Source organism: Podarcis vaucheri (genome assembly GCF_965113315.1).
Source record: "Podarcis vaucheri genome assembly, chromosome: 10".
Classification (NCBI taxonomy): domain Eukaryota; kingdom Metazoa; phylum Chordata; class Lepidosauria; order Squamata; family Lacertidae; genus Podarcis; species Podarcis vaucheri.
Genome location: NC_138748.1, coordinates 76,049,537 through 76,076,590, shown reverse-complemented (window position 1 = coordinate 76,076,590; position 27,054 = coordinate 76,049,537). Strand labels below are relative to the sequence as shown.

Below are 27,054 nucleotides of genomic sequence, written 5' to 3'. Positions count from 1 at the left end.
AATTTCACTAAGCAGAATGGTAAGATTCTGCTCTTAGGCAAGAAGAATTTGCTGCACAAATATAAGATGGGGGATACCGGGCTTGCCAGTAGTACATGTGGAAAAGGGGTCTTAGACTAACATGAGTCAACAGTATGATTCAGCAGCAAAAAAGGCTGTTATTCTAGGTTGCGTCCAAAGAAGTCAAGTGTCCAGATCAAGAGAAGTAACAGCCCCACTTTCTTCTGCCTTGTTCAGACCACACCTGGAGTCCTGTGTCCAGTTCTGGGTGCCCCAATTTAAGAAGGATTTTGACAAGCTGGAAGGTGTGCAGAGGGGGTTGACCAAGACAATTAAGAGTTGGGAAACCAAGCCTTCTGAGGAACAGGAAGGACTATCACGTGGAAGATTGAACAAGCTTGTTTTCACCAGCTCTGGAGGCTGCGACCCAAACCAATGGCTTCAAATTAGAGATGCCCTTGGAAGGTTGTGGACTCTCCTTCCTTGGAGGTTTGTAAGGAGAAGTTGTAAGGAGAAGGCAATATGTCATGGAAGCTTGAGTTGAGAGTCCTGCAGTGGACTAGACGACCCAGGGGGTCTCCTGCAGGTCTAAAATTCTATGATTCTCCCCTGTATGAACTCTTTGATGGGCCATGAGCTTGGTCCTCTTACCGAAGCTCTTTTCACATTCCAAGCACTGATATGGTTTCTTACCACTGTGAATTCTTTGGTGGGAAGGGAGACTTTGCTTCTCCCACATTCCAAGCACTGATAGGGTTTCTCCCCTGTATGAATTCTTTGGTGGGAAGTGAGATGGGCTTTCTGGCAGAAACCCTTTCCACATTCCAAGCACTGATATGGTTTCTCACCACTGTGAATTCTTTGGTGGGAAGGGAGACCGGAGCTCACAGTGAAGCCCTTCCCACATTGGGAGCATTGATGCGGTTTCTCACCACTGTGAATTCTTGGGTGTGCCACGAGACTGGCACGGTGACTAAAGGTCTTTCCACATTCCAAGCACTGATATCACTTCCCCCCTGTGTGAATTCTTTGGTGGGAAGTGAGATCGGCTCTCTGGAGGAAACTCTTTCCACAATCCAAGCATTGATAGGATTTCTCCGCGGTATGAATGCTTTGATGGGTAGCGAGATGGGCGCTTTTACAGAAGCTCTTTCCACGTTCCAAGCACTGTGAATTCTTCGGTGGGAAGTGAGATTGGCTCTATGGCAGTAACTCTTTCCACATTCCGAGCACTGATAGGGTTTCTCACCAGTGTGACTTCTTTGATGGGAAGTGAGATTTTGCTTCCGACTGAAGCTCTTCCCACATTCCAAGCACTGATAGGGTTTCTCACCACTGTGAATTCTTTGGTGGGAAATGAGACTTGCCTTCTGACTGAAGCTGTTTCCACAATTCACGCATTGATAGGGTTTCTCCCCAGTATGAATTCTTTGGTGGGAAGCGAGACCGGAGCTCACAGTGAAACTCTTCCCACATTCCGAGCACTGATAGGGTTTCTCACCTGGATGAATTATTTGATGGGCTGTGAGATGGGTGCTTTGACTGAAGCTCTTTCCACACTCTTGGCATTGAAATGGCTTCTCCCCCCTGTGAATTCTCTGGTGGTTATGGAAAGTTGTGCTTGTATTAAAGCTTTCCCTACAATCCAAGCCCTGATAGGGTTTCTCGCCTGTATGAATTATTTGATGCGAAATGAGATGTGCACTCGTTCTGAAGCTCTTTCCACATTCCAAGCATTTCAGTGGGTCCTCCCCTGTGGGAATCATTTCCTGTGAAGTGAGGCTTTCATTCCAACAGAAAGTTTCCCGCCATTCAGAGAACTGAGAGGGTTTCTTCTCAATAGCATTTATTTGGTGGGTAGTCGAATGGGAGCTGTGACTGAAGCTCTCTCCACACTCCAAGAGTGGCAATGGCTTCTCCACTGTGTGGATTCTGTCATGGGTGTCCTCGTTCTCAATTTCCAAATCATCACCACCTGCAATGAAGAAAGAAGTGGATTAGAACTGTAGGAAGAAATGGGAGTGCTACTGTATTGAATATTGATCTCTAACCCTTGTGATAGAGGAAGAATTCCATGCATCAACATTGGTGACCACACACTAGAGGTGGTCAGTGTTAGAAACAGAGATAGAATCATAGAATCATAGAGTTGGAAGAGACCACAAGGGCCATCGAGTCCAACCCCCTTCCAAGCAGGAAACACCATCAGAGCACTCCTGACATATGGTTGTCAAGCCTCTGCTTAAAGACCTCCAAAGTAGGAGACTCCACCACACTCCTTGGCAGCAAATTCCACTGTCGAACAGCTCTTACTGTCAGGAAGTTCTTCCTAATGTTTAGGTGGAATCTTCTTTCTTGTAGTTTGGATCCATTGCTCCATGTCCGCTTCTCTGGAGCAGCAGAAAACAACCTTTCTCCCTCCTCTATGTGACATCCTTTTCTATATTTGAACATGGCTATTATATCACCCCTTAACCTCCTCTTCTCCAGGCTAAACATGCCCAGCTCCCTTAGCCGTTCCTCATAAGGCATCGTTTCCAGGCCTTTGACCATTTTGGTTGCCCTCCTCTGGACACGTTCCAGTTTGTCAGTGTCCTTCTTGAATTGTGGTGCCCAGAACTGGACACAGTACTCCAGGTGTGGTCTGACCAGAGCAGAATACAGTGGCACTATTACTTCCCTTGATCTAGATGCTATACTCCTATTGATGCATCCCAGAATTGCATTGGCTTTTTTAGCTGCCGCGTCACACTGTTGGCTCATGTCAAGTTTGTGGTCAACCAAGACTCCTAGATCCTTTTCACATGTACTGCTCTCAAGCCAGGTGTCCCCCATCTTGTATTTGTGCCTCTCATTTTTTTTGCCCAAGTGCAATACTTTACATTTCTCCCTGTTAAAATTCATCTTGTTTGTTTTGGCCCAGTTCTCTAATTTGTCAAGGTCGTTTTGAAGTGTGATCCTGTCCTCTGGGGTGTTAGACACCCCTCCCAGTTTGGTGTCATCTGCAAATTTGATCAGGATGCCCTTGAGTCCATCATCCAAGTCGTTGATAAAGATGTTGAATAAGACCGGGCCCAAGACAGAACCCTGTGGCACCCCACTAGTCACTCTTCTCCAGGATGAAGAGGAACCATTGATGAGCACCCTTTGGGTTCGGTCAGTCAGCCAGTTACAAATCCACTGAGTGGTAGCATAGTCAAGACCACATTTTACCAGCTTCTTTACAAGAATATCATGGGGCACCTTGTCAAATGCCTTGCTGAAATCAAGGTAGGCTACATCTACTGCGTTCCCTTCATCTACCAGGCTTGTAATTCTGTCAAAAAACGAGATCAGGTTAGTCTGACATGACTTATTTTTCAGAAATCCATGCTGACTATTGGTGATCACAGCATTCCTTTCTAGGTGCTCACAGACTGTTTGCTTAATGATCTGCTCCAGAATCTTCCCTGGTATTGATGTCAGACTGACTGGGCGGTAATTATTTGGGTCCTCTCTTTTCCCCTTTTTGAAAATAGGGACAACATTTGCCCTCCTCCATGTTGAGGTTGGAACTTAACAGGTTAAATTCTTCCCATGATGCCACACCATTCTGACGTCAGTTTTCGAAGCTGGGAGGAGATTGGGAGGAGTCTGTCTGTTCCTCTCGGGGTTTAGAGAGAGAGAGAGGCAGTTTACCATGGCTGCGAGAAGTCCTGGAAATTTATGAGTAAATGATGCAATAAAGAGCTGTAAATGGACATTACTGTGCTCTGTGTGTTTGTCTGAAACTAAGTGAAGCTACGTGACAGCTTTCACCGCTGTGAGTCACTCTGCTGAGGCTTGACAGGAAGAAGGAGCAGATCGCGCAGAGGAAGTGTGCCGGACCTGCCGAAGCTGCCATAAAGAGCTAATTGCGGATTATAAATCAATTAGCACGTCAAGGACTGACCGATATAACCACAGGTTATGGGTAACCTTAATCACCGATCGTAAAACTGTCACGGGAGGCTGCCGGGAGCTTTGAAGTCTGCGGTGTCGAGCAGAGAAGCACGGCAGGAGGCGGAGGCAAGCAAGCAAGTAAGCTGAAAGACGCTGTTGCTGAATGCTGTGGAGCTGTGAGCTGAGAGTAGCAAGGAATCGTTTCTCCACGCCAGAGGAGCTGGTGCTTTTGTAAGTACAGCTTGGGGCCCCTTGGGAGAACGGAAGAAGATGGCGGACGGCCATGATTCATTCTCCGTGCCTTTCGAAAAGTTAAATGGCCAGAATTGGGCGGAATGGAGCAGAAAGCTGAAGGCCTGGCTGGTAGCTAAGGGTCTTTGGGAGGCGGTCTTAAGGCCTCCACTGCCTCAACCAGCCGCCGGAGCTGCAGCAGCAGTAATTGCAGATGCGCATGCTTCGCAGAGGAGAAATCAGAAAGCCCTGGGAGCTATAGTGCTCAGTTTGGAGGGTTCACAGTTGCCCCATGTGGAGGGTTTGGAAACTGCGCATGAAGCTTATACTGCTCTTGAAAGAGTGCACCACAGGACCACGGCTGGTGCAAAAATCCACACCACCAGGCGTTTGTTTGAGATGAAGCTGCGTCCAGGTGGGGACATAAGACAGCATGTTACAGAGATGCTCTCTGTGTTTAATGAGCTGCGGCTGTTGCAGGTGAACTTTACAGATGAATTGAAGGTTTATATTTTGCTAAGCTCTCTGGACAAAAGTTATGACAATTTATGTCTAACTTTGGAGTCTATGAGTCCGCAGGATCTGACTCTGGCGTACGTCACAGGACGCTTGGCTGACGAACAGGAGAGACGTCTCAGGGAGAGCAAGTCTGGCGCAGGGAGCTCCACCGGGAAAAAGGGGGGGCCAAGCCAGATGAGAGCTTTGTTCAGGCTTTTGCCACTCGTCGGTGCTACGTGTGTGGATCCCACAGTCATTTCAAAAGAGACTGCCCACAGAAAGCGAGAGCAGCTGCACAGGAAGGCTTCAAGGACACCTTCCATGGGAATCAGTCGGGTTTCCATGGGAACCAGTCTGGAAGAGGAGGCCAGCGTGGGAACGCAAGAGAAGGACGTGGAAAACAACGTGAGGAGATTTATCAAATCACGGCTAGTCTGGCGTTGGCTGAAGACAGCTGTGGGGCAAGCCCAGAGCTAAGTTTTGTTATTGACTCTGCAGCTAATTGCAATTTGATTCCAGAGACACCTGCTGTCGAGAGATGGAATTGCAAGGCAATTCCGGCCGGGAAAACTGTACTGTTTGCAAATGGACAGAAAAGAAATATGACTAATGCTGTAAATTTGCATTTTTCTATTTTACAGGAAACGTTGGAGTGTTGTACTGTTCCTGGGATGCACCACTGTCTTTTATCTGTGCCTTATTTACTGAAAAAGGGATTTACGGTTTGTTTTCAGGGTGTTGTCTGCACAATCTCCAAAGGAGGGAGGATGCTTGCCAAGGTTAAAAAGGGGCAGAATGATCTCTTCATTCTTAAAACGTCTCTGGAGGGTGGTGGGAAGGTTGAGAAAGCACAAGCACTGCGTGCTACAATTCCCAATCATGATTCATGCGTACATGCTTGGCATACACGTACAGCTCATAGTTCTTTAGAAGAACTACAGGTGCTGCCAGAGGTTTCCAATGGTTGTAATATCTCAGAATGTGGACATGCTGTAAATTGTGAAACATGCAAACTGGCAAAGGTAAAAGGTTGCAGTTATCCAAAAGTGGAGAGGATAACAACAAAACCTTTTGAACTGATTCACATAGATTTGTGGGGTCCTGTGAAGGAACCAAGTCTGGGAGGGTCAAGGTATCTGCTTACGATGCAGGAGGATTTTACGCAGAATTCCTGGACACACGGTCTCAAATCCAAAGATGATGCAGCACAGCTGATCAAAAGATGGATTGAGGAGGTGGAACAAAGGTTTTCCACCAAAGTGCAAGCTGTCACAAGTGACAGAGGAGCTCAGTTCACAGGTTCTGCTTTGCAGAAGTACTTTCGCAAGAAAGGGATACGTCACACAGTGACTTCACCCAATCAGTGGGGGGTGGCAGGGCTGAAGTGTCAGGCTCTGGTTAAAACTGCACAGGTGTTGCTGGAAGATTCTGGGTTACCTCCAAGGTTTTGGCTGGAGGCAATCAAGTATGTGAGCTTCACCTGGAATCGTACCTACAATTCCATGGTAGGTGACACACCGTTTGGGTTGTTGCATGGCAGGAAACCCCAGATTCATTTTTTGCGTATGTTTGGGTCACGTGCGTCTGTGCCGGTACCTACTGCTTTGCAGGGGCCAGATGGATCCAAGTTCCGGAAAATGATCTTCTGCGGGTATGAGCCAGAAGCATGTGCATGGAGGTTTGCATTTCCATCAGGTGATCAGAGTAAGTTACTGATCAGTAAACACGCTGAGTTCTATGAGCAGGATAAAAAGTCAAAAACTGCTGTCAAGCGTGATGTTCTTTCAGAGTATCTTTCTGATTCAGAACAGGAAGATTCTGAAGGGGAGGAAGGAGAGGCTGAGTCTGATGATGACGATCAGGTAACTGACCAAAGTCAGGAACAGGAGGAGGTATCGGTAGTTTCTCCACAAGATGTTAGGAGAACACCCAAAAGCGAGCCCAGTTCTCCTGTGAGTGTAATGGAGAGGATTCGAAAACGCTTTAAATCAGAGGGGGAATCCCGTGATGCTGAGGACACATTTCCTGGTGACAGTGAGTCAGAGGTAACATCTGAGTTTGTGCCCAGAAGGTCTAGTCGCACAACAAAGGGCGTTCCACCTGAAAGATACCAAGCAACATGTGCGTGGGCAAAATTCGCACAGTGTGATTCTGGGAGTGTTGAAGGGGTTCAACAGGTGCCTGGAAAAGATGCCGGGAAGGGGCACAAGGCAAAGGGGAAGGTGTTGAACTCAAAAGGGTCTTGTCAGAATGTGCAGCAAGGGGGGGTGTTGAGGTTGGAACTTAACAGGTTAAATTCTTCCCATGATGCCACACCATTCTGACGTCAGTTTTCGAAGCTGGGAGGAGATTGGGAGGAGTCTGTCTGTTCCTCTCGGGGTTCAGAGAGAGAGAGAGGCAGTTTACCATGGCTGCGAGAAGTCCTGGAAATTTATGAGTAAATGATGCAATAAAGAGCTGTAAATGGACATTACTGTGCTCTGTGTGTTTGTCTGAAACTAAGTGAAGCTACGTGACAGCTTTCACCGCTGTGAGTCATTCTGCTGAGGCTTGACTGGAAGAAGGAGCAGATCGCGCAGAGGAAGTGTGCCGGACCTGCCGAAGCTGCCATAAAGAGCTAATTGCGGATTATAAATCAATTAGCACGTCAAGGACTGACCGATATAACCACACTCCAGTCTGCCGGGACTTCGCCTGTTCTCCAGGAATTCTCAAAGATGACTGCCAGTGGTTCTGAGATCACATCTGCCAGTTCTTTTAATACTCTTGGATGCAGTTCATCTGGCCCTGGAGACTTGAATACATCTAAACTAGCCAAATAATAGGACAGCTAGAACATAAAGAGGACCTTAACCCTAGGTTATGGGCTCAAAAATGGAATGTCCATATGCACTCTCTTATGACAAAAATACAAAGCTGAAAAGGAATGAACAGCAGCTAAAATAATATGTTCATTTTTCACATGGTCTAGTCCTTCCCCTGCCCACCCCCCTGATTTTTAAAGAAGGTCTCTCCTTCAGTCTTCAGAGAGTAGCTGGAAGTGGAGAGGAAGAAAAAGGTCCTCCTTTCCTTCCACTCTGCAGTTTTAATCCGAAATCTTAGGTTCTGCCACCAGAGCTCGGAAACTGCTCGTGTCTATGACATTCCCTGTTGCAAAATACGCCTAGCACCATGCGAGTTTCAGACACTGGAGGTGGTGGATGATTGTGTCTACCTAAGAAACCAACAACCTCTTCATTGATGCTGACCAGAACAAGGGTACTGGCGAGGCAGTTCCAGCAATGGCTCACCTCTCCAAAAGAGTACAGTGGTACCTCTGGTTAAGAACTTAATTCATTCTGGGGGTCCTGTTCTTAACCTGAAACTGTTCTTAACCTGAGGTATCACTTTAGCTAATGAGGCCTCCCGTTGACACCGTGCCACTGCTGCATGATTTCTGTTCTCATCCTGAAGCAAAGTTCTTAACCCGAGGTACTATTTCTGGGTCAGCGTAGTCTGTAACCTAAAGCGTCTGTAACCTGAAGCATCTGGAACCCAAGGGACCACTGTATGGGAGAATGGGATGCTAACCATTCAATACCAAGATGAGGGCCTACTAGGACTGCGTGTTGAGCAAGCTGCTTTGTGAAGTGAATTGTGAACAATTACAACCATCAGAAAAACCCCTCAATGCCTTCCATAAGCTCTGTGTCAGGAAGATTTTGGGCAATACAAGGCAGGACAGTGCCAAACAAAGATGTGCTTTCTTAACCTCAAATTCCCAGCATGTTCCCATTCCATTCTCAGCAAGGTCTATGCTGGCTTGATCATGTCCACGGTCAAAACAGTTGATAGCCCTCCATTTAAGGTGAGTTTAAGGGGTATTAGAATCCCAAATGCTGCAAGTGGCCCTGTAGAGCTCCCTCAAAACCAGGGAGGCTTATCACAGAGAGATATGCATGGGATTTCCAAAGAGAGATTAGGATCCACAAGGGAGCCTTACTGAGAGAGGCCACTATCCCACAATTCTCCTCCATGACTTCCTTATGCAGAGCTCTCTGGTCAGGATCCAGCAACGCCCATTCCTCGTCTGTGAAATGAACAGCAACATCTTCAAAGCACACTGGACCCTAAGAGAGAAAGGGAAAGATCCTCTTTAGACAGCACTAAGGTTGTCTGCTACACATTGCTCTGTTTCTTTCTGCTTATTAAATGGTGTTTTGTTTCAATGGGATCGTCCTGCTGCACGTTTTAATTGTGGGTGCTGCTTTTAATGTCTTAGTGGAATTCTTTTCTTGTGTGATTTAGTGATGGACATTAATCTTTGTGTAAATGGGTAGAACTCTACATTGTGTTCTGAAAATCCTTCTGTCTGTGCCAGATGGAAGGATCCCCTCTCTGCTCCCCATGTGCTGTTCTTGGGGGGGGACCCTTCTGATGCCCTAAAGACAACTTCAAGAAGTGCACTGGGGGAATGGAGGGAGGAGAAGGTGGGGAAACCCCATTGTGCAACTGATGCGACAAGATAGGTGATTCCTGGGAACTATTTTTGAGGCTTGATGAACTGCTTAGAAGCCTATCATAGCATTCAATGATAACTCTAGAAATAAAACGACAATGACTGATGAATGATCTTATTGACCTTCAGAAGGTGAGTTAAGGCAAGGTGGCTGTTCCTTATTCTCAGCACATTAAGCTTCTCGAATGGCATTCCCAGCCTCTTGGCTTCTGTCTAGGCTGCCCTTGACAAAGATGCCTTCAGAGAAGCTTGGACAGAAGCCAAGAGGAGGAGAGAGATTCCTTGGGGGCCAGAGGCACCCTGGCTGCCCCACCCCTCAGCCCCCTTCCCCACAGGGCTCCCTCCCTCTACCTGAGCTGCTTCCACAGCCATTTTTTCTCCTTAACCACCAGGAATAGATGGAAGAGGAGGTCCTGCTGGCATCATCTGGTCACCTGCAAGAGACAGAGGTAATTGGGAAGCCAGGAGTGCAGCTGCTCTCCAAAAAGTATCACCTTCTGAGTGCATCTGGACATTTGGACCCATTTTATAATTTATTTGGGTTAAAAAATACATCTCCCTCCTTGGTGCTCTTGGTGTCTTCCTCCCTCCCCCCCCCCAAAAAAAAAGATGACAAGAACCCATGGATTTGTTTTGATATCCACAGAAAGGGACCAAACGGAGAACGGACTCCTTCCTTACCCAGCAGCCTCTCTCTGGTGTCCAGCGGAGTCCTTTTGGTCTCAGAGGAATCTGGGCCCATTTCTGCAATCAGATCCTGTCTCTAAAATAGCAACAAAGATTCAAAACAGAGAATATGAAGAAGAGTTAGAAAAGGAATGACAGAGGCAAAAACTGAAGGGCAATCTGATAGCATTCAATGGCTGCTTTCCAAAAAAGGATGGTATATTAATAGTGAATTTTCAGATACCCTCACTCACGTTTGGAGCCCCTTGGGAGTATCCAGGAGAAAGTCTCTCTCACCTGCTGTTCTGCTTGCTTCCTCTCCTCTGCCTGACTCAGGAGGAAACCTTCGGCCAGGGCCACTGCCTGGGAACTGGTCTCTGCTCCGCATTCCCTCACCCAGCTCTCCATCTCCAGAGGAAGGACAGCCAGGAACTGCTCCAAGATCACCAGGTCCAGCATCTCAGCTTTCGTGTGCCTTTCTGGCTTCAGCCATTGATGGTCAAGGCAGTAGAGTCGGCTGCAAACCTTCCGGGGTCCTTTGGCCTCCTGATAGCAGAACTGCCTCAATTGCTTGCTCTGCACCTCTGAGTGGAGAGTGTCCTCCTCTCCCGGGATCTTCTGCACAGTTTCCCCCCAGAATCTCCCACTGCTCCCCGTTTCCATGGCCTGGCCTCTTCCTGCTTCAGGGCCAGCTGAGTCTTGCTCATCCATCTGTGCTCTCAGGAAGCCTCCAAGAGATATGAAGGAATCCCTTGATCTTCTGCCAAGTTCTGTCTGTCCAAATCAGAGGTGCTAGGGAATTCTACAAACCGAATACATTGTTCTGTTACAAAACTGACATATTGCCTGGAGGAGAAAAATGTTCTGTGAGGAAGCATGTATGAGTCTTGGAAGAGCCAGCTCTGGACTCCACCACAACTCAGACTCTTGGGGTTTCTTTAGAAAGGAGAAGGAAAATGTATTTTTCGCTCCATAAGATGCACCTGACTATAAGGCACACCTAGTTTTTAGAAGGGGAATGCAAGAAAAAAAATATTTTTAAAGGGAGCGCTGAGCAGAGCCTGTATGCATCCCAGGCTCTGCTCAGCGCTCCCTTTCACGAGCAGCATGGAGCGTGTGTGTGGCGCTTGCAGGCTTTTCCCCAGGTGGGAGAAGCTGCACACATTCTCCACGCGGCTAGTGAAAGGGAGTGTGGCTCTTGGGAGCTTTTCCAGGTGGTGGGGGAAGGGACTGAGGGGCTTCTCCCACCACCCACAAAAGCCAGCAAGAGCCGCACACTCTTTAAAGGGTGCGCGGCAACTGCGGGCTTTTCTACGAGGAGGGAGAAGGGACTGACTGGCCGCGTCAGTTCCTCCTCCCTCCTCTGGGAAAAGCTTGCAAGAGCCGCGCGGAGCGTATGTGCAGCTCTTGGGGGCGTTTCCCGCCTGCCTCCCACCTGCATCCGCTCCATAAGATGCACACACATTTCCCCTTTTTAGGAGGCAAAAAGTGCATCTTATGGAGAGAGAAATACGGTAGGTCTCCCGCCCTCCTAGAGGGAAAGTGACCATGCAAAATGTGCAGGGAACTGTTGGTCTTTCTGAGAGATGAATCAGCCTGGTTGCTCCTGCCTTTCAGAGTTTTCAATCAAGGAATGAAGTCAGAACTGTGATTGACAAGTGAGTCATTTGTACTGAGTGTTATCTGTGCATTGGGTTATAGTGGGGGTCCTAACCCAGGGTTCCTCAAGAGTTGCTCTCCTGCCCAAACCCATTTCAGAGCCCATTTATTCCCTTACCTGGCTAACTCCTGAGGGCCAAATGACATGTGGGTGGGGTCAAAGGACAGCACTCAAAAAGAAATAAAGTGGGACTCACCTTTCTATGTGTGCCATGCGTTTTCAACTGTTCTTATTGCTTATTTCAACACTTCTTATTAATCTGCTCTTGGAGATTCAGATGATGAGCAAAGAACTAACAATCATGATGATGATGTTACATTGCCCACAACTCCCCCTCCCCCGTCATGAATACTTGGGGACGCCTGGGTCCATCATGGTCGCTTGAGGCTCAGGGGCCCATATCCTGCCCAGGCTAGTTTGCCACCCACAGTCCCAGTCCCAGACATGGTCCTGGTCCTCTCTGCTTTGCACCAGATGGGATGGTTGCAACACTCTCTGTGTGGAACTGCCCTTGAAGGCCACTTGGGAACTGGTCCAAAACACAGCAGCCAGATGATTGGCTGGGCTGCCTCTTTTTATGAATGGCATTTCTCTCCCACCTCTTTGCCCAGGGAGATCAAGGTGGCATCCAGGGGTCTGCCCCTCCCCACTGAGTCCCCCCACAACAAACACATTGGATTCCTGTTTTAAAACAGTTGCACTGGTTGTTTCCTTTCCAGCAGGACCTCTCCTGCTCTCAATGCCTTGGCTTGTGAGACCTCCAGTGGTGCTTTCATAGAACTATGGAGGTGGATGGCACCCCAAGGATCATCTAGCTCAACCCTGTTACGGAAAAATCCCGGGTGCGGGGTTGCCCAGTCACCCAGCACTTCGGACAAAGTCCGCGGGTCCTAGCGGAGGAAAATAAGCTCAGCCGGGCACAGGAGCAAGATGCGGAGATCCAACGTTTATTGCGCAATAGGTTCAAGGCGAGATTGAACCCCGAGAATGGGGCGACATAAACTTTTAAAAGTTCCCTCCAAGTCCCATAACACAGTGCGCGAAAACGTCATGAATACATTATAGGAAGGTTGGGTTTCACAAGTTACATCATGAATATACTTTACACGTCATGAATACATTATGAAAAGGTGGGATTACATTAATTAACATTTTCAGATGAGGGAGGGGGGATATGCAGAGCGGGAAATATACATAGATACACATTTATTGAGTACCGGTGGCGGCAAGACAATGGGTCAGAGATATGCATCGTCTGCCACCTGGTATTGCCCGGGGAAAGGGCTGGGCAGAACGATCTGACGGGATTAAAGAGTTCCTGTGTACGTGACTTGCCGTCTCGAGGATTATGGAGTCAGGTAGCATCATGGAGTCCTGGGGAAACTGAGTCGAATGACACCAAGAGCAAGAAAATTGGAGCTGTGGTTGATTTTATATGAATTTTGAAAGGTTCTGATGAGTTTTAACCTGTTCCGTAGCCTAGACCAAAAGCGGAAACAGAATGTATCCATTCTTGCAGAAATGGATACATTGTAACAAGAGTTTGACAGTTTTACGAGGTCGGGAGTTTCGGTTCTATTGTTCTCGCCGTGGGGGGCCGTCAGTAGCTCGTCAGGAGCTTAAATGAGGCGTGCAAGAGCTCCCTGAGCTAGCTCCTGCAGGACGAATGCATGGCTGTGATTGGCCAAAGCGCGGCCATAGGAATAAGCGGAGAAGGGAAACACTCGGTCTACTCATTCTAAGTATGGAGCGCAGATAGACATAGGAAAGGATAGGGAATATATATATATTCGAGCTTATTTCGCTCGGGAAAAGGTCTGGGAAAAGTGTGGTGCTTGTGTAACGGTGAAGGGGGTTTGAGGGTGGGTGTGCGATGGCACCCTTGAGGTCATCGCCTCGGACAGCCAAGGAGAAGGGGGGAAATAGGTCCCCCCCCCTCAGTCCGTATCAGTCCCCCATTCGGAGATAGATTTGCATTAAAGTTCTGTAAGAACTTGCAAATCCTTTCTCCGCACCATTTGAGCACTAAATTTTGGTGATCTCGTATTCGCCTTCTCCCAAATGTCTCATTTGTACATAGTCTGGGAAAGTGGGAGCATGGCGGGAGCGGGAATAGGCCCGAAGAGGAAAGGAGCTAGTGGGAGCAGAATGTCGGAGGAGAGAGCAGCAAGGGGTAATACAATGCATGGTACAACATAGGACAGAGACACAAAGGAAAACAGTTAAGATGATAAACAACACGACTTTCAATAGTTGTCTGAGCCATCCCAGCTTGGGCAACCATCCCCATAAGTCCACATCGGATAGCCCCTCATGCTGGATGTCGTGGAGCTTCCCTGCTAGCTCATGGATATTATTCAAATGTCCAGTTATATTTAAGGTCTGGTCAGTCACGTATGTGCAGCACTCAGTGCCTATTAATGCACAGGTGCCTCCCTGACTGGACAAGAGGAAGTCTGTCGCGATCCTCGTCTGTAGGCTCAATTGTCTTACCTCGGATAGTTCCGACATGAGAGAGTCTGTGATCTGGGTCGCCTCCTGCATGAACTTAAGGAGGATGTCGGTGAGCCGGAGAATATCCACGTGGTTTGAACCGGCACCGTAGGCGGGGAAGAGTGCTCGGCCTACAGTCTCTCCATTTGCAGCAACGTCTGACAGGTCTGACAGCTCTTTTGGTTCCCTTCTGTTCCGTTGTCTTCCAGGCGGTAGGTGTGGTAATATTCTAATTCCGGGAACGATGTAGCCGATGAAGCAGGATCCGGACATGTGTGGGCTCACCCATGTATAAGCGCGGTGCCCACACACCCAGAATAGGCCGCTGAGATAAGATTCCATTCGGCCTGAAGCAAAGGTTTGTAGTAGCATGGTGTCTGCGGGTTGTGGCTTCCAGTCCAAGGGGTGTCCAACCGCAGCGGCCCAGGCAACAGTAAGGTTAGGAAAAGTTCGGGAGTCCCTTGTGTTAGAGACAGTGACTAGTCCTGTTGGTAGGATCTCCAGAGTGTTGGTGCATGTACTGGATCCGATGAAGGTTCCTTCCCCTGAGAAGCTGCGACAAAGGGGTCCCTTCGTAGGGCCGGTGAGGTAGAGGTATTGGTGTGTTAAGTTGAGTGCGGTCAGGTTCCAGGAAGTAACATTTCCGGAACGGAACTGTTCTAGGGTCACTGGTACAGGGACCAGTGGGAGGCTCTGTTGGAGATGGCTGGGTGCGTGAGCGCAAATCCAGCAGTCCGGGTAAGGTGACTCCTTCGCCACCTGGCTGAGAAGCTTAATGTAGGAGTTTTGCTCCCAGGATGACAGGAGGTCTTCTCCCGGGAGTGCCGGGTCGGCGCCGAATTGTCGGGGTGCTGTGCCAACCGGATGGAGGGGGTCGGTGGTGTTCAGTAGTCGCCTATCCCTGGCGATACCGCCACATCGCAGGGGTCCGACGTGGTCCCATGAGGGGGAGCGCGAGGGGTGTAAAGAATGGTGCCACCCTTCGAGATATTCAGCCCCTCTCCACTCATAAGTGACCCCTAAGTCCCATAGACAGCAGAACCGTCGTAGGCAGAGTCCTTGGAGTTGGGGCTTCCGGGTTTCTGGGGTGGAGCGGAGGCACTGGAAGCCGAAAATCAAGTTTCCAGAGGGGTAGCTTGATTCTGTATAAGCGTGAGTAGCCCCTCCTGTCTCGACTTCGGTCCAGTTTGGGGTTTGGGAGACCTCTCCACTCTCGTAAAGCAGGTAAGTCCCATTTCTACAGGTCAGCCGGTAAGAGGAGTGGTCAAGAGTGAGAGCCGCAGAGCCGATACGGTGTAAATCCTTGTTTCGGATGAAAAGTTCCCAATATTCGTTTTCGGCGAGTTGGGGAACTAGGGAATGGCGCAGCAAGGTTCGGGACTCAGGAAGGCAGAAATCAAAGTCCCCCATTCGATCAGGGTTAGACCTTCCCGTCTCGACCTCATGATAGTCCAAGAAGTGGTAGTTTGTTCGTAATCCTGTGCAGTGGTCTGATAAGGTAGACGTGACCCAGGATAAGGTGGCGAGGAGAAGGGCGGTGGTGACCAGGCGCATGGCTCGGATGCGTGAACGAACGAAGGCGCCTGATAGGGTGAGGCTGTAAAGCGAAGCTACCAAATAGCGTCGTTGAACGGAGCTGTCAGATGAACTGTCAAAAGGCGAAGGTGTCAACGAAGCAAGCTGTCAATGGAGCTGTCAAACGTAGCAAGCTGTCAATGGAGCTGTCAAACGAAGCAAGCTGTCAAACGTGGTTGTCGGCGCGTCTGAAACGTAGCTTGATGGTGTTGGTATCCGGGATGATTTCAGACGTCCAGTTGGGTGTCGCGGTGTCTGGTCCGGTCTGTTGGGCCCGACTTTGGCCCCGATCGGCTGGTCCGGTCTGTTGAGCCCGACCTTGGCCCCGATCAGCTGGTCCGGTCTGTTGAGCCCGATCTTGGCCCCGATCGGCTGGTCCAGTCTGTTGAGCCCGACTTTGGCCCCGATCTGCTGGTCCGGTCTGTTGGTCGTCGTCGTCAATATATGAGGTCGGTAGAGCCGGTGGAGTCGAAAAGGTGAAGTCCTCGCCGTTGCTTTCTGACGTCTCCGGTGGAGGGGGTGAGGACTTGCACCTAGTGTGGTGTAACCAGGAATTCTTCTCACCTACTTTCACGGCGGTTGGCGATGTCAAGAGTACTTGGTAGGGACCTTCCCACGCGGGTTGGAGGGGTTCCTTCTGGTATACCTTGACGAGGATCCAGTCACCAGGGTGGAAAGAGTGGGCTTGTTCGTCGATGGGTAGGCTTTGTCCTTCGATGGCAGCGTAGTGGTGGAGGCGTTGAAGCTGTGTCTGGAGCTGAATGACATAATTAGTAAGTTCTGCTTCACCTAGTTCAAGTTCTGAGAGTGGGAATAGAGTGTTATAGACGGGAGGGGGTCTCCCGAATAAAAGTTCGTACGGGGATAGCTTTAATGGTCCAGTTGGGGCACTCCGAATATTATGGAGGACCAACGGGAGTGCATTTACCCATTTTAGTCCAGTAAGTTTGCAGAGTTTCCCTAGCTGGATCTTAATTTCTTGGTTCATCCGCTCTACCTGTCCAGAAGACTGTGGGTGATAAGGTGTATGGAGGTCCCATTTTATTTGTAGAGCTTTGGCTACCAGTTGTACTATTTGAGCGGTGAAGTGAGTTCCTCTATCACTGTCTAGGCGTCGGGGTATTCCGAATCGAGGGATAATGTCTTGTAGGAGAGCTCTGGCTACTACCGAGGCAGTGGGCTTTCTACAGGGGAATCCTTCTACCCAGGAGGAGAGTTTGTCTACTATGATCAGGGCATGTTTGAAACCTTGACAGTGCGGTAAGTCGATAAAGTCTAATTGAAGGCTTTCGAATGGGACGAATGCCCATGGTCTGGCTCCTGGTGGCGCTCTGGGTTGTCGTTTGGGGTTATAGGAGTTGCAAGCAACGCAGTTCTTTGATGCCGCTGTGGCCGCGACTGCAAGTCCGGGAGCGTACCAGGACCTCTTAACGTGTTCTATCAGTCTCCCTTTTCCCCAGTGTGTTTGTTGATGGAGGACCCTCACCAATTTTGGAACCCAAGCCTTTGGGAGGACAGTCCTGCCATCGGGAAGACGCCAAATATCATTCTGTTGAATTGCACCTACAGAGCGCCAGAGGGTCTTTTCCTCTTCGGGGGCTTCTTTGTAAATTTGGGTAGGATCTATGTTAAGTGGGATTTGCGGAGCTTGAAATTCAGACTCGTTGTTCGGGAGGCGGAGTGCGGCTGACTGGGCCGCCTTATCTGCTCGCCTGTTACCCCTTGAGACTGGATCCCTACCTCGGGTGTGAGCCTTACAGTGGACGACTGCGATTGCAGTGGGTAGGTGAATGGCAGTCAGTAACCTCTCTACTAGGGCCGCGTGTGAAATTTTTGAACCCGCCGCTGTTAGGAAGCCTCTTTGTAACCAAATTTGTCCAGTGGTATGCACTAGTCCAAAACAGTATTTGCTGTCTGTATAAATTGTGGCCCGCTTGTTTTCGCTTATCTCACAAGCGCGTATGAGGGCTATTAATTCTGCAGCCTGGGCGCTGTATTGTGGATTTATCGGGTTGGCTTCTATGACTTCAAATTCAGTGACCACGGCGTACCCTGTTTTCCTCTCCCCTTCCACAACCCTCGAGCTGCCGTCTGTATAAAGTATTATGTCTGGGTTTTCTAGAGGTAAATGGTCTAGGTCTTCCCTGGGCTTCTCAGCCTGCCGGACTATAGTGGCGCAGTCGTGGTGTGGGGTTCCATCGTCGGGGAGTGGGAGAAGGGTAGCTGGGTTTAGGGAGTTGACCCGTTTTATAGTCACGTTCGATGGAGTTAATAAGAGGGCTTCGTACCTATTTAGTCGAGAGTTCGAAAAGTGGTGGCAGCCCCTTAGGGTTAAGAGGGTAGAGACTGAATGAGGCACATGGATGGTGATTTCGTGTCCCAGGACTGTCTCTTGTGCCTTTTCAAGGAGGATTGCTGCGGCCGCTATAGCCCTTAAGCAGCTTACTGCCCCTTTTGCGGTTGTGTCTAATTGCAAGCTATAGTATGCCACAGGTCTCTCTTGGTCCCGGAAAGGTTGAGTCAACACTCCGGAGGCTACCCCCATTTGTTCGTGGATAAACAAGTTAAAGGGGATCCTGTAGTCAGGAAGACCGAGGGCGGGGGCAGACCTCAATTCCTGTTTCAATCGCTCAAAGGACTTGAATGCTTCTTCTTCCCAAACTAAAGTGTCTGGGTGGTCTTGGCGGGTCATAGCCGACAGGGGCTTAGTTATTTCGCTATAACCCGCAATCCAGGCTCTGCAGAAGCCAGCCATTCCTAAGAATCCCCTTAACTGTCTCTTGGTTCTGGGAAGGGGAATCTTAGTGACCGCTTCTATCCTGTCTGTCGCTAAGCTTCGGGTACCTATTCCTAGGATATGCCCGAGGTACTTTACTTCTTGTTTGCAGTATTGCAGTTTTTTTGGCGACACCTTATGTCCTTTTCTAGCTAGTTCAGCCAGGAGGTGCTTAGTGTCCATTTTACATGCTTCCTCGCTAGTGGAACAAAGGAGGAGGTCATCTACATAAAGTAAGAGGGCGGAACCGGCAGGGAGATGAATGTCCTGTAAATCTTGGTGTAGGATGGCCGAAAAGATGGCGGGTGATTCCACGTACCCCTGGGGCAATCTCGTCCAAGTTAATTGACTGGGTCCCCAGGTGAAGGCGAAAAGAAATTGGCTTGCTGGATCTAGGGGTATGCTGAAGAAGGCAGAACAGAGGTCTGCGGCAGTGTACCACTTAGTTTCTGCAGGTATAGCGTTCAGCAAGGAATTTGGGTTTCCCACCACCGGATGACGGGGTATTACAAATTGATTCACGAGCCTCAAGTCCTGCACAAAGCGATATCGGACTGGTGCTCCTTCCGCCGATGGTTTCTTTACTGGGAGCACCGGAGTGTTACATGGGGATGCACAAGGAACCAAGATTCCCTTCTCGAGGAAGTCCTCAATCATAGGGGTTAGTCCTTCGATGGCTTCTTTGGGTAAGGGATATTGCTTCGTGCACGGAAAGGGTAAATCAGTCCTATAGGTAATTTTTACTGGGACCGCTGATAATAAGAGACCCACTGAGGTCGATTCGGTGCCCCATAAAGAGGAAGGTAAATCGTTTTCCAATTCCGGGGGAAGGTTTGGGAGTTGGTTGTCTGTTTTTGCCTCTTCAACTATTCCCTGAAAAGCGGGGATGGCTTCTTCAGGCATGTATAGATAGATACCTTCCTGGGAACATGTAATGGTCGCATTTAGTTTACAGAGCAAGTCTCTCCCCAAGAGGTTTACCGGACTGTTGGTTAAGAGGAAGGTGTGTTCAGCTAGTAGCGGTCCGAGAGTAACCTTGGTAGGACGTGATAGTGGACAAGTGCGGGGTATCCCATCCAGACCCATAACCTTTCTGGTCTCCGGACCTGGTTTCAGGTGGCTATCGGTTAGAGTGGAATATGTGGCTCCAGTGTCTAAGAGACATTGGTAGGGATGGCCATCGATTTGTATAGTGCAGAATGGGTCTTCTGAGGATAACGTGAGAACTGGGCAGATAGTTAGGGCTTGGTCGGGATTCCCCTCTAATTGTCAATAGGACTCTTGATCTTCAGGAGGGGGTTGGTTAGGGGGGTGAAATGGAGGTGCTGTGGCGTTAGCCCACGGGTGGGCGGATGGGGTTACAGCGGGCATCTGGGTTCTCGGTCCTGGTAGGGGCCTTTGGTTTGGGGCAGATGCATTCGGAGGTAGTTGAGGTTTATATGAGGCAGGGGCTTGTTGAGGAATATGGGTGAGGGGTGGTTGGTTCCCGTACCCTTGGGTCGCGTTGAGATGTGGTGTTCCGTAAGCCATATTATTGAGGTAAGGGCAGAACCTTCTTATATGTCCCTCTTCATGACAGTAAAAGCATCCTCCAGTGGACGGTCCCCATGGTCTGTGGGTGTTGGGGTTTCCTCCTTCCCGGATCCCCTTCCCTCGGCTGAAGCCCCTGCCTTTGTTAGAGTTTAAGTCCATGCTTAGAGCAAGGATCTGTTCAACTTCAGGTTTGGGATCTTTTCTCTTCCTCTCGTCTCGTGAATTATAGACGGATTTGGCAATAGAGAGGATTTCACTAATGCTCTTGCCATCATACCCTATTTGTAAGTTTAGGGCTTTTCTTATATCGGGGCAGGCTTGGTCCTTAAAGAAGCCTTTGACTATGACTTCGTGTTGGGGGTTGTCGGGATCGATCCCTCCCCAGGTCTTGATGGCTGAGACCAGTCTGGTATAATAATCAGATGGGTGTTCATTTGCCCCTTGTAACACGGTCTGGACCTTCGTCCAGTTGACCGTGCGTTGTCCAGCAGCCTTAATGCCGTCCAAGATTGCCCTCTTAAATAAATCTAAGCACCATGTTCCATCTGTGGTATTATAGTCCCAGGTTGGTTCGGTGCGTAGGCATTGGGCCGTGAGTGCCTCGACGTCTTGTGGGCGTCCTGCCTGGTAATTCGGGAGCTCAATTGCTTCTCCAGCCTTAGCTAAAATATCTGCCTTTTCAGCTTCGTTGAAAAGGGCATTTAGGAGAACATGAACGTCTGGCCAAGTCGGCTTGTGGGTCGAGAAAATAGCGCTGACCTGACGGTGACACTTATCCGGGTCGTCCCTTAAGGATGGCATTTGATTTGACCAGGTTACCAGGTCTGCCGTATAGAATGGTTGGTGAGTGTATACCATCCGAGGAGGTCCATCCGGTCGCAGGGGTGGGATTGGTAGGGCCCTTAAGGGCATCTGTACGGCTACGGAGCCTGCCTGATTAGGGTCCGCCTGCTTGGATGTCCCCGGAGTCTCTTTAGGTCCCTCTTGGGTCTCTTTTGACCTTTCAAGGAGATCTGAGTATTCTGAAGTGGCATTTAGTATTTCTTTAGCTCGCTGTCTCAGAGATAGGAGGTTAGAACTTTCTAAGGTTGCACTCTGTATCTCTTTAGCTCGCTGTCTGGTTATTCGCGGGCTCGCGCCCCCCCGTGCCCCTGGTTCCTCTGTATCCCCATCGCTATCTGAGTTCTCCCTTGGGGCGGGTGGAATATTTTGTCTATAGTAGAAGGGAATGAGCGCTTGTTCCATGGAGTCATCTCCTGGGTGTCCTTCGTATGGGGGGGGCGGAGGCGACCTTCCGTGATTTAAGATAGGCAGTTGGTAGGTCGTAGCTCTCTTGGTGACTTGGAGCAATTCTCTGACTGTCTCAAAGGTAGCCAGATATTCTAATTGACGTGGTTTCTCTTCCATTAAGTATTTCCTAAGGTATTGTAGGCGTCCTTCGTTAAAAGAGCCTCCCTTTGGCCAACGCAACTCTGGCCTTGCAGAGGCAGTTCCAGCGGGCCAGGTGTCTCTACAGAGATCTTCTAACTTCTGTCTTGATAGTAATTTGTGCCCGGGAATAGACTTCCAATAAGAGATGACAAACTCAAGAGGAGAGTCGGGGTCTCTCTGGGATTCGGATGGCTTTCTAGAAGCCTTCCTCCCGGAGCGAGTCCGCTCATGCTTCGAAGCTTGGGTACCCATTTTATTCACGCGTGTCTGGGTAAAAGAAGGGAGAGGGGTCGTTAGGGGTATTGGGCTTATCGGGAAAGTTTTAGCTGCTTAGCAACTTCCAAACGGGTTTCTTTAGAGAGCTCTTTCTGCCTGTTCTTTTATTCCTTATTCCTTTCTTTCCTACTTTTCAACTTCTCGGGGGGGTCTCTTTCCACTCTGCCAAATCCCACCCAACTCTTTTCGGGTAACCCCTCCTGGCAACCTCCTACCTATCGTTACGATCTCGGAAGAGGGGCCCTACTGGACGCCCGCGCCGTGCGGTGCCAGATCGGGTGACCCTTGATAGAGTTTGGACGGAAAATCCCCCTTGCTATCGGAAGCGGGCTCACGCACGATACACGTGTTACGTGGCCCGACCGGTGCGGCTGGGATTCGGATAGGAAAGCAAGACCCCTTCCTGCCCCCTCCGTAAGGGCGCTCGGGAAGTTCGGAAGAAGAACTCCAGCCCCTTGCTTTCAACTGAGATGCCCGTTGCAGGGAGTCGGCTGTCTTTTCAAGCCGGGTCTCCCCGTCTTATTTTCGGACTCTCAGTTGGTGCGGCTGACTGGAGAGTTGAGACGAAAAGTGATAGAGCTCAGAGCCCCCCTTTCGGGCCGAGCGGCAGTCCACGGTCTCTCTCACGAATTGGACTAAGAGACAGATGAGAAGGAGCGATAGAGAGGAGGGCAGAGAATTCGGTTGCCAGGAGACTTCCACCCCCCGTTTCCACCAGTGCACTGGGTTTCCTATACTCACGCGTCTTCAGTGATGATCCCGGGATCGAGAAGCCGGCGGGATGTCCCTTTGCTCCCCGGCTGAACTCTTGGGACGTTTGATTACCGCCCGGAAGATGGCCGGAGGTCCAGTGGGTCTTCCTGGGCAAAATGGCCCGGAGCCGGCTGAAGACTTCGGGGCCCCCGGTCAGCAGCACGGGAGAACCGCCCGCCCCACGTTGGGCGCCAACTGTTACGGAAAAATCCCGGGTGCGGGGTTGCCCAGTCACCCAGCACTTCGGACAAAGTCCGCGGGTCCTAGCGGAGGAAAATAAGCTCAGCCGGGCACAGGAGCAAGATGCGGAGATCCAACGTTTATTGCGCAATAGGTTCAAGGCGAGATTGAACCCCGAGAATGGGGCGACATAAACTTTTAAAAGTTCCCTCCAAGTCCCATAACACAGTGCGCGAAAACGTCATGAATACATTATAGGAAGGTTGGGTTTCACAAGTTACATCATGAATATACTTTACACGTCATGAATACATTATGAAAAGGTGGGATTACATTAATTAACATTTTCAGATGAGGGAGGGGGGATATGCAGAGCGGGAAATATACATAGATACACATTTATTGAGTACCGGTGGCGGCAAGACAATGGGTCAGAGATATGCATCGTCTGCCACCTGGTATTGCCCGGGGAAAGGGCTGGGCAGAACGATCTGACGGGATTAAAGAGTTCCTGTGTACGTGACTTGCCGTCTCGAGGATTATGGAGTCAGGTAGCATCATGGAGTCCTGGGGAAACTGAGTCGAATGACACCAAGAGCAAGAAAATTGGAGCTGTGGTTGATTTTATATGAATTTTGAAAGGTTCTGATGAGTTTTAACCTGTCCCGTAGCCTAGACCAAAAGCGGAAACAGAATGTATCCATTCTTGCAGAAATGGATACATTGTAACAAGAGTTTGACAGTTTTACGAGGTTGGGAGTTTCGGTTCTATTGTTCTCGCCGTGGGGGGCCGTCAGCAGCTCGTCAGGAGGTTAAATGAGGCGTGCAAGAGCTCCCTGAGCTAGCTCCTGCAGGACGAATGCATGGCTGTGATTGGCCAAAGCGCGGCCATAGGAATAAGCGGAGAAGGGAAACACTCGGTCTACTCATTCTAAGTATGGAGCGCAGATAGACATAGGAAAGGATAGGGAATATATATATATTCGAGCTTATTTCGCTCGGGAAAAGGTCTGGGAAAAGTGTGGTGCTTGTGTAACGGTGAAGGGGGTTTGAGGGTGGGTGTGCGATGGCACCCTTGAGGTCATCGCCTCGGACAGCCAAGGAGAAGGGGGGAAATAGGTCCCCCCCCTCAGTCCGTATCAACCCCAAGCAATCTCAGAGGGCACGCATGTATCTGGGGAACTAAGCACTGGAGGAGAAAATGGGCCCTGCAGGATTAGGCCACAGGGCTGCCCCCTATAGGGGAGACAGAGCAGAGGAGCCACCCATCTCCCTCTCCTCCTCCTCCACGGATTGGTCTCCTCCTCTTTTAAAGCCACCTTGATTGGTGGCCTCCCTGGCTCTTGTGGGAGGCAGTTCCACAGGTTTTACTCTGCCCTGCAAGAGGAAGCGCTTTCTCTTCTCTGCTCTGCTTCCTTCCTTCCTTCTTCCTTCCTTCCTTCCTTGCACAGGTGAGGTTTTAGGTACAAGGGTATATTTCATGTCTGAATGTTTCTGTCCGCGGACAACCTCTGTTATACAAGGGGACTGATCCATACATGTGAATAGGGTTTCTCTGCATGCATTTCCCCGCTCCTGGACCCGAGACCCCTCCCCAAGGGGCCAGCTGCAAAGGAAGAGCAGAGCTACCGCCCTCCTGCGACCCTCCCCGCCCTGACTTGCCCCCCTCTCGCCATGCAGCGCTGGGACCCCCTCTCTCCCTATGGGCCCTATGTTGGGAGAGAGGAGACTCACCGGATCCCAGCAGGCGCCCCCAGGCAGCCTCTGCAGAGCCGAACCAAGGGGACCCCCACACGCCCGACTTCTGGCAGGAAAGGGAGGGGTTGGACTTTCGCTCTGGAGGACCCTGCCCCCCCCCGGTCTTACTTTCCTGTCTAGGAATCTAGCTCGTTTCCGTTTAACCCTTGGCAAGCCGAGCGCACCCAACTCATGCCTCTCCCTCTCTCGAGAGCCGGAGCATCGCGCACCAATGGCATCCCGAGAAGGCGGAGGGGGAGAGGTTTATGGATTACTTCCGGCAAGAGATACCTTCAGTTTTGGCCCCCTAACAGCTGGCCCCTGAACACGGGTCCCAAGAAATCTTCACTGGCTCCCGGTCCTTTTCCGAGCACCATTCAAAGTGCTGGCGCTGACCTTGGAAGCCCCAAATGGTCTCAGCCCAGCAGAAGGGAAGGAGCGTCTCCACCTCCATCGCTCAGCCCGGACACTGAGGTCCAGCTCCGAGAGCCTTCTTGTAGCAAGGATTTTTAAGGTACCAGTGACCCACTCAAATTGTGTCCCAGAATTGACAGACGCAGCAGTGGAGAAAAAGAAAGTGATATTTATTGCTGAGCAATAATTGACCCGGTGGAATCCTTTCCAGAGACTGGGCGTCATAGCTCTAGCGCCCTGAGGCTTTTATACCTGAGTACATACATCATCGATCGTGACATAATCGAATACAATCGCACACGGCAGCAAAAATAAAACCGATGAGCGCATTCAAGTCTTGCCCCCTGATCATGTAAAGAGTTCCCTCCCAACTTCTGCTTTCTTCAGTCTGAACATTAGTCCGACCTTTCCCCGAATAAAAAGGAGAAAGGAACTGTATTCAGCCGTTAAGCTCTCCTACGCAACATCTGCCAAACAGGGACATTTTGCGGTTAGCATCTTCCTGTTTTTAGCTGCTCAGGACCCTGTCTGGACAGGAGGAAAATGCCAGCACAGCAGATTTATTGCTTCCCCCCTTATGTTAGCGAGACATTGAGAAGAACAAGGGGAGAGAACTGGGGCAGAGTTCATTTTGGATTTTTCAAATCTAAGCATTTTGCCCTAAGCTTTGCAGAAGCCTTCCTGATTCAAACATGGATAAAAAGCATTATAAGGATATATGGTTATATATGGCTAACTAATTATATGGATAGCATAAGGGTATAATTCCTCCAGGGGGTCCTGCTTCATTCTGGCAGGTCCCTCATTGCGAGAAGTGAGGTTACAGGGGGCCTTCTGGGTTGTCCTGACTGCCCTGTGGAACGCCCTCCCACCAGATGTCAAGGAGATAAACCATTATACGGCCTCCATTGATGCCTAAAAGCAGCTCCGTATCGGGAAGCTTTTAATGTTTTATGTTGGGTTATGTTTCCTTTTATTCTTTTGGAAGCCGCCCAGAGTGGCTGGAGCAATCCAGTCTGATGGGTGGGGTACAAAAAAACATGTTGTTGTTCTTGTTGTTGTTGTTGTTGTTGTTGTTGTTGTTGTTGGACACCCAGCTTTTGACAGCTAGCTAGGCAGGGATTAAGGGCTGCTTCGTTCTGAGCTTTTGGACTCCTATGTGGGCCTATGGTTCTGGTGCTTGTGGGTTTCATGGTATTTAATGTCATGCCATTATAATGCACGGGGATGGGTGCATATACACAGACATATTTCCGCAAAAAGACCCAAACTCCGGCATGTAGCCGCAGGTGATACAATAGGAGCCTTTCTGCAAATGGCCTTTGCAACACAACTCACTGGGTGGTTACAAAGTAGACACATTTGCCTCTGTGCAACGTAGCCCCGTTTCCTCAATGAATCCACCCATTTCAGTAAAACCTGAGCTGAAATAGTACGGAGAGCAAAACAGCAGCCTGTCTGACCCCCGTCAGCCCCCAGACTCCCCCAGTCACGTGGCAGGAGATTCTTCCTGAGCCCCCCCCCCTCCGTGAGACGGGTATGACATCATGGATGATCCATTGATGATCCATATGATCCAAGCAGACTGGGCGAAAGAGCAGATCTCTAGGCGTGAATGAAACGGGTCCGTGATGATGGATTCTGGAGTCAAGAAATCCTCCCTTTCCAGTCATCTCTCAGGCTGGCCGGGAAAAGGCAGCGAGCAGGAATCCTCAGGCATCCCGACGGACAGACAGACTTGTCATGATGCCACAACATGGATTCTGATCTGATTTCCAGGTACAACTCACTTTGTGGCGCAACCGGGGATGTTTTTGGGGTGCTCTCTCTGTGACGGGGGGGGGCTACTATCTGAGGGTGCACAAATTGCAACGCGCTTTAGTTCTGGGCTGCTTCACTCCTCGCATGGAGGGGGGGGGGGCTCTGCCTGCAAACAGATCAACAGCTGCCTTGCTTCCTTCCTGGCCTCATTGTGTTGCCTCTGACGGAGACACAAGGGAGGAATTGTGTCGGCTCTCTCTCTCTCTCTCTCTCTCTGTGTGTGTGTGTGTGTGCAAATGCCCAAGCTCCATTTCCCCCGTAACACAGGAGTCACAGAGCCCAACCCGCTGCTCAATGTGCACCAATACCAAAAACATGGAATGGATCTAAGATCATGGCGTGTGGGGCGGGGGGAGGGAAGGATTTTGCAATGCAAACATTGTAGGGGGGGGACCCCACTTTGCAAATGGATTGCCGGGATCAGCCCTCCCCCGCTCTCCTGATCCACTGAACGAAGAAGGGAGGTGGAAAAACCTTCCTCTCCCCCCCCCTCAATTCCTCCCTTCCCGGTACATCCTCCTCTCACCCCGCCCCCACAACCCTCAATCTCCCCCCCCCCCCGTATGTCGCACCTCTTCCTTCTGCTCCTCC

The 27,054-nt window shown here is 50.0% G+C and overlaps 1 protein-coding gene across 7 annotated transcripts; it reads right to left on the bottom strand.

The window, feature by feature from the left end:
* Positions 1 to 325: 325 nt before the first annotated feature.
* On the bottom strand, positions 326 to 27,054 carry LOC309541312 (uncharacterized protein). 7 transcript variants are annotated; one of them, XM_082239045.1, is made up of 6 exons: positions 24,226 to 24,389; positions 11,671 to 11,766; positions 10,112 to 10,660; positions 9,830 to 9,911; positions 8,633 to 8,719; positions 326 to 1,975 (listed from the first exon to the last, which is right to left on the bottom strand). In XM_082239045.1, the coding sequence occupies exons 3-6, from the start codon at positions 10,523 to 10,525 to the stop codon at positions 885 to 887; spliced, it is 1,674 nt and encodes a 557-aa protein (XP_082095171.1). In that variant the 5' UTR covers positions 10,526 to 10,660; positions 11,671 to 11,766; positions 24,226 to 24,389; the 3' UTR covers positions 326 to 884. The 7 variants fall into 7 exon arrangements, with proteins under 7 accessions (XP_082095171.1, XP_082095172.1, XP_082095174.1 ...); XM_082239046.1 differs by having other exon boundaries at positions 10,112 to 10,616; XM_082239048.1 differs by lacking the exons at positions 11,671 to 11,766; positions 24,226 to 24,389 and adding an exon at positions 27,036 to 27,054 and having other exon boundaries at positions 10,112 to 10,616.